We start from the raw sequence: 6,893 nt of genomic DNA, 5'->3' as shown, positions 1-6,893 counted from the left end.
GATCCTCCTGCCTCAGCCTCCCGAGTAGCTGGGACTACAGGCATGCGCCACCATGCCTGGCTAATTTTTTCTAAATATATTTTTAGTTGTCCAGATAATTTCTTTCTATTTTTAGTAGAGACGGGGTCTTGCTGTTGCTCAGGCTGGTCTTGAACTCCTGAGCTCGAACAATCCACCCGCCTCGGCCTCCCAGAGTGCTAGGATTACAGGCGTGAGCCACCGCACCCGGCCAAATATGTTGGTCTTAGCGCACCTCAAACTGGGTTAGGTACATAGTAGAGACTTAATAAATATTCGTTCAGTGAATGTAGGATCACTGAGAAATAATCAACAATTCTGTCTTGGGTGTAACAAGGATATGTGACAGGGATGTTTGACCTAGGCCTTGAAGCAGGAAGTTTATCTTAGGCAGCAAGAGACACGTCTCTACTCTGGAAGGGAGACTTAAGGGTGAAGGATGTTAAAGATGAGAGGAGGTGGGGAGAAGGTTGAAGGAATTCCACTTGATGGCTTTATTTTTCTCTATGAAAAAGGAGAATTGGAAGTATAGAATGGGGAAGGGACAAAGGTTTGGAAAAGCTGCTGTTGGGAGGGTCTAGGTACAAATAGAACAATTCCTGGACAGTGTCCGGGGCTCAGCTGAGGGTGGAGGCAATGATTTGTGAATTTGATCTTTGCAGAGCCTCAGATGGTTGGGTTACGATAGGGATTGGGGATTCATCAATTCATTTTCAGGGTGAATGGATCAAGGGAGCAGAGGACTCCCTAACACTGAAGAACAAATATGGAATGCATTGGACTGTGAGAATGAAGGCAGAAAAACAGGTTCTGCTTGGGAAGGAGAGAGCTGGGCTGTAAGAGTTCAGATGGAACAGTTGGTGACCCCCCAGGTGCACAGCTGAGGGTCTGGGGGAGGTCACTGGAGATAAGGAGGTCAAGGAACTGAGGCCTGGTTGGCCCAGAGGTTGGCAAAGTCTCCCAGAATCCAGGGCGGCACCGTGAGTCACGTGACAGCCCCCAGGATTGGTTGACAGGGAAGCGTATTTGAGAAGATGGCGGCCCAGCCAGAACCTCATCAGAGTAGGTCTGTACACTGCGCGGCATACGGTGTACAGGAGGGCGGGGGCCGGGGAGCAAGAGGAATGACAACGCTTCCTCCTCTTGGACAAAGAGGAGATGTGGGAAGGGGAAAGAGTCGCTGCACTGACAGTGGACTAGGGACAGGGCTGGATTTCCAGGAGCTGTGCACAGCTCCAGCCTCTGTGAGCCCTCTCTGGGCCTAGTGTCCCAGTATGGCTCAAAGGGAGTGCGACAGAGCGACAGTGCTCCTGTGAGGTATGGGAGTGAGCGGAAAAAATGGCGCACCGGCAAGCCTCTCCTTAAACGGCGGGGCAAGTCCCGGCAAGGCCGGCTGGAGGCGTCGCGCCTCCATGGCTACAGGCCGCGTGGCCCGGAAGTGGGCGGGGCTCCTTGCGGGGCGGGGCATCTCTGTGACGCCAGGGGCTGGGCCTAAATGGCGAAACCCGAGCGGCTCACGGGGGGGTTTGAACTGGCCAATGGGCGAGCTGCCGACTGGGTGTCGGAAAAGGAGGCGGAAGCGGGGAGGAGCCGCCGCCGGAGCTGGACTGCATCCGCCCCGGCGTCTCCATGGCACGACCCTGGCCTCCGACTTCAACGACTTCATAAGGAGACGTTTCTGGTCGCAGCCTTGTCGCTCCTGGTGAGAGGCTGCCGCTGGGCCCGGTCCCCGCGGGCGAGATCGCCCCGCTCCTGCACCCCTGGAGCGGTCGGCCCAGCCGGGTTCGTCCGGGTGGCGCCCGCCTTCAGCCCCCTGGCGCGCTAGCTCGTCCCTTCTCCTGTCAGAATCTGGCCCCCGCCCCGCCCGCCGGCGCGGGGCTTCTCCTCCTCCCGCTAACGGGCGGGCCGGCCGCCTCCCTCCTCTCCTGGCCACCGGCAGGGCTCTGCCCCCTCCTCTGCCGCCCTCAGACAGGGCTTCGTCCTTCTCTCTATGGGCAGAAACTGGTCCCCTCCTGCTTGCTGGTGGGTGGCGGTCCCTTCTCTCCACCGACGGAGGCTGGCCCTTCGTCCTCCTGCCCGCCGGCGGGCATAGTCTGGTCCGCCTCTTCCTCCCCGCGGTCTCCGCACAGCAGTTATTCTCTCGTCCTCGCAGGCAGCGCTTTCCCGCGGGCACCGCCTCCAGGCCGCCTGGGACCTCACCTGGGTCCTGCCCGCTTCCCGCACAGCCTGGTGTCTGACCCTCCCTAACTCAGATGTTCAGCCCCAGCTAGCCCCTGCTGCGCTGGGGAGGGTTTCCCCCTGCAGTCGGGGGTACCCGGCTCGCGGCTGAGGGTCCTTTTCACCTTGTAGTCTCTGCTCCTCCCTCCTTCAAATACTATTGGTCCTCTCCGGTACCTATTCTGCCGGGAACGCCCCTTCTCCTAGGAGACAGTTGCCCTGGCCCCGTCCGGAATATCCCTCCAGCTCCTTGCACGGGTTCCGGCCCCTTGGGGCCCACTTGGGGCCTAGCGGTTCTCTGCGCACCCCAGCCAGCACCTCAGGTTTTCCCCTGGTAGCCACCCACCCTCCTTCCCGGGTGGGGCCCAGGCATGGAAGTCCCTTCCTTTGTTTGTAGTTGCACTCCCCGGGGAGGGGAGCTCCTCCCGAGCCCCCCACCCGCAGGTCGCTCAGCCTCTCCTATCTCACCCCACTTTGGCAGGACAGTTGCTGTGCGACTTGGACAGTAGAGGAGCGCCTCCCAAGTTTTCAACCAACTGCCACCCCCAAAGCTTCCACCCTCCTCCCCTCAGAGAGGACGTTTGATGACGGGCCCCTGAGATTCTCATTGACAAGCCCCTCTGGGTCCCCTTGAGCAGAGCCTGCTGACCCAATTGCCCACCTTTGTGGCTTTGATGCCTAGCCATGTCTGCCTCATCCTCGGGCGGCTCCCCCAGGTACTGCCGACGTGGGGGGGCGCCTGCGCTATAGGGCAGGGAAAGGTGGTCAGGGGTCCCCAGACCAGGCTCGCTGGAGGCTTTTCTTTTCAGCTTCCTTGTTTTGTGTATTGAAAGTGTGGACTAAAACATTTTAAAATCATTTTTATAGGGAAGGAGAAAAGAAATCACACACAATATCCCATCTTTGCTTCCTTCGCCCCTTCCCTGTCCAGGTGCCCCAGCTTCTTACTAGCAAACAGGGTCACCGTCGTTGTCTTCAGTGGAGTACTAGGTTCAGAGCCTTTCTGAAAGGAGGCCTGTGTAAATAAATCACGGTCATGTAGGAGGTGAATGTGGCAGTTAGGAGGTGTTGATGGAATCCAGGCAGTTTGACAGGAAGCACGCTGAGGAAGAGATTTGCCAAAGCTATTGGCTTTAAGTGAACAACAGTGTTCTAAATTAGAAGGGGAAAAAAAACCTGTCTTCTCATTTTCTGTATTTCTTGGCCAAATGACTGGCAGGGCTCAATAAATATATATTTTTTCTTTTTTTTTTTTTTGTTAGACTTTTTTTTTTTTTAATTTCAGCATATTATGGGGTACAGATGTTTAGGTTATGTGTGTTGCCCTTGGTTCCCCCCCCAAGTCCATGTTTCAAATATGTCCATCCTTCGGGTAGTGCGCATTGCACTCCTTGTGTATACAAATACCCGTCCCCTCCTCCCTTTTTTTTTATAAATCAAGGTGTGATATACAAATAGCAAAATACATACTAAAGTGCTCATGTATTTTTACCTCCCCAAGCATTTGTGGGGAGGGCATAGTGATAATTTGGGGCTGTCAGGAGGCAAAGGGGATGGATCAAATGATTATTCCAGTCCCTCCCCATCCTGGAATTCTTGGATATACTGCTGCCAGATTTTAGAGCAGATTAAACTTTTGCTATCTTTGCAAATCTGCTGAAGGGGCTGTACAGTATATGTGTAAGCAAGGTCAACTGCACATGGCATTAAACCAAACCTGCTGCTTGGGAGTTTAAAGGGTAGCAAGTGGGCTATTTTAGAAAATAGATACTTTTTCAGCCTGTTAGGTGAATATTTGAGCCTTAATTTGGAGAGGTTGAGTCATAGTGACTTCTTGTTCCTGAGCCTAATGCTCTATCTTTTTATGTCAGTCATTCACTGAGCATTTCTCCAGGGTCATCTCTGCCTCAGGCACTGTCCTGGGCACTTCCACCCTTGGCCAGACTAGCACCTTGGCTGCTCCTCACCTGCTGCCTGCTTTCTGTCACCTGACAGGATGACAGCTAGGCTTTTCAGTGAAGGTCACAATATGTGTGATGCGATGGCAGGTTAAAAGGCCAGCATGTGAATGCCCGTCAACCTGTTTCCATCCTGCTGGGCACACCATGCATGTCTGGTTCTCGTCTAAAGGGAGCCAAGGAATTCCAGGCCGGTTCTCCCAGCCGTGAACTTGTTAGCCACCATATGCAGGGTGTAATTTTGGGAGATCTAAGAAATAAGAGAGCCCTAGTGTTTTGCTTATAATCTGGTTCTTGTGCCTGGGTGCAGGTTTCCATCGTGTGGGAAGAACGGAGTAACGAGTCTCACGCAGAAAAAAGTCTTGAGAACACCTTGTGGCGCACCCAGTGTAACTGTGACGGTAGGTGACTGCTCACAGAGCAGCCTCTCTGGTCTGTGACCCTGCCAGAAACGCTTCTGCACACCTTTTCTAGGAGCTGCCTTACCTGCCGGGCACCACTGTGGCCCGGGTGCTCTGCTAGGTGCTGTTATGAACATATTGCTGATTTCTTCTTTTTTTGGTCTGAGATAAGGCTGCCAAGTGTGAGGAGATTGTCTTGACCTTATCTTCCAGGCAAATCCTAAAATCTTTAAAACAGATTTTCAAATAAATACATAGCTAAAATAAAGGAAAAGAAAAGAAGAAAAAAATTTGAAAGAATGAGGGGATGCGGCCGGGCGCGGTGGCTCACGCCTGTAATCCTAGCACTCTGGGAGGCCGAGGTGGGTGGATCATTTGAGCTCAGGAGTTCGAGACCAGCCTGAGCAAGAGTGAGACCTCATCTCTACTAAAAATAGAAATTAGCTGGACAATTAAAAAATATATATAGAAAAAAAATTGGCCGGGCATGGTGGCACGTGCCTGTAGTCCCAGCTACTCAGGAGGCTGAGGCAGGAGGATCGCTTGAGCCCAGGAGTTTGAGGTTGCTGTGAGCTAAGCTGATGCCATGGCACTCTAGCCCGGGCAACAGAGTAAGACTCTGTCTCAAAAAAACAAAAAAAAAAAAGAAGGGGGGAAATGAATGGGACCTGGTGGTGGGTGAGGGTTATGTGGCTAGGGTTCTGCCCTGCCTGTGTTTTCTTTAGAATCTATACAACCTTCTCACCCTTGGCATTTTCTCCAGCTTTCTGTTTCCACAGTCTTTCACCTGCCTGCTGTCTGGTTTGTTCTGCACCCTATCCATTTTGTATGTTTCCCATGCTAATCTGCATGTCCTGCTGAGATTACTGTGTGGAAGGATCCACCTGCTTTCCAGCTGTGCTACACTAAACCCAAGGAGGAGCTATGCATTCCAGCAGGCTTAGAAGGAGATCTAGTTTTGAGGCCCCTGGGGCCTGGGTGTGCACTCTCTTGTAGAACTGGTGGGTCTTGCAGACCCCTCTCATGAGTGGCCCTGGGTCTCCCTGGTGGTCTTCAGCTGGGATCTCTGCGGGAGCCTGCTGAATGATACTCCTGCCTTGGTGCCTTCCTGCATGCCAGTAGTTGGTAGCTGTCCTGCTCGCTTGGTGGCTAGGCTTTTGGTGGCCCCCAGAGGCTGTGAGCTCTGTTTTTATGCCCAGTTTACTCATTCACAGATCAACCATTTTTGTGTTGTCCTCCCCTGCCTGCCAGAAGCGAACCATGAAGGACCGCTCTTCAACTCCCCCCTTACATGTTCACGTGGATGAGAACACCCCTGTCCACGTCCACATAAAAAAATTCCCGAAACCGTCAGCGACCAACAGCCAGGTAGGAGCACGCCAGTGGAGTGAGGTAACAGCTGTGGATCAGAGTGATAACCTTTCAACCCAGCCTCCTCCCGCTTCTGACTCCAGAGGTTTGGGACACAAACACTCTCTTTCAGAGGTCAGTTACCTGGTTGAAAGATAGGTAGGCCTGTCATCCAGAAGCGGCAGAGTAACCTGCGCACAGGCTCCCTTGCAGAGTTGGAGGTGGATGCCACCACAGTGACACCGTGGCTAGCTGGGTGTAAAATTGACTCTGAGTTTGTCCCTTTCCACAGAAATCTCATAAGCGAGGAATGAAAGGGGACACCGTGAATGTGCGGCGGAGTGTCCGGGTGAAAACCAAGGTACCTTGGATGCCCCCTGGAAAATCATCTGCCCGGCATGTGGGATGCAAGTGGGAGGTAGGCTCATTCTTGTTCAGGCTTTTCTTCTTGGACCGGTCAGATTCTAGCAGGCCTCAAGCTCGGTATGATTCAGAGTCAGCTTTAGCTATTGGCACATCCTAACAGGCCCTGTTTACTGAGCACCTTGCTAAACCCTGAAAGTATGTGTCTCTTTTTGAGTCATTACAACACTGCTATGTAATAGGTCCTGCTGTCCCAATGTAGAGATGAGGAAACCCAGGCTCAGAGAAGGTAGCAGAGCTGGAGTTAGCACTCATTCTAGAGGCTATACTCTTAGCCTCTCTGCTTTGCATGTGGGGCACCACATATATTTTCCTATGTAACTGTTATAGTACCTGAAGCATAATTTTAAAAATATATACCAGAATATACATATCCAAGAAAGCATCACCTCTTTTGAGGTAGTCCCTGTAACAGACCGTACACGTATTCCATAGAAGCCATCAAAACTACTTTTCGGAACAGCCTCTTGCCTTCAGTATTAGTGGCCAGGAGAAATGCTCTCTTTTTTTAGCCACCTCTCAACGT

The 6,893-nt window shown here is 52.6% G+C and overlaps 1 protein-coding gene across 5 annotated transcripts in view; it reads left to right on the top strand.

Annotated features, from left to right (window-relative positions):
• The first annotated feature begins 1,556 nt into the window (after positions 1-1,556).
• The window catches only part of ODF2 (outer dense fiber of sperm tails 2), a 40,682-nt gene continuing 35,345 nt past the window's right edge, over positions 1,557-6,893 (top strand). The window contains exons 1-4 of one of the 5 annotated variants that reach the window (XM_012639722.1): positions 1,582-1,720; positions 4,504-4,594; positions 5,809-5,962; positions 6,237-6,362. In XM_012639722.1, coding sequence (XP_012495176.1) covers positions 5,855-5,962; positions 6,237-6,362 — 234 coding nt within the window. In that variant the 5' untranslated portion in view covers positions 1,582-1,720; positions 4,504-4,594; positions 5,809-5,854. Of the gene's footprint in view, positions 1,721-2,919; positions 2,952-4,503; positions 4,595-5,808; positions 5,963-6,236; positions 6,363-6,893 lie in introns of those variants that run through there. The other 4 variants (XM_012639725.1, XM_012639723.1, XM_012639726.1 and 1 more) reach the window with 4 other exon arrangements.

Source organism: Propithecus coquereli, unplaced genomic scaffold (genome assembly GCF_000956105.1).
Source record: "Propithecus coquereli isolate 6110/MARCELLA unplaced genomic scaffold, Pcoq_1.0 Scaffold142, whole genome shotgun sequence".
Classification (NCBI taxonomy): Eukaryota; Metazoa; Chordata; class Mammalia; order Primates; family Indriidae; genus Propithecus; species Propithecus coquereli.
This window is presented reverse-complemented; position numbering and strand designations above follow the sequence as displayed.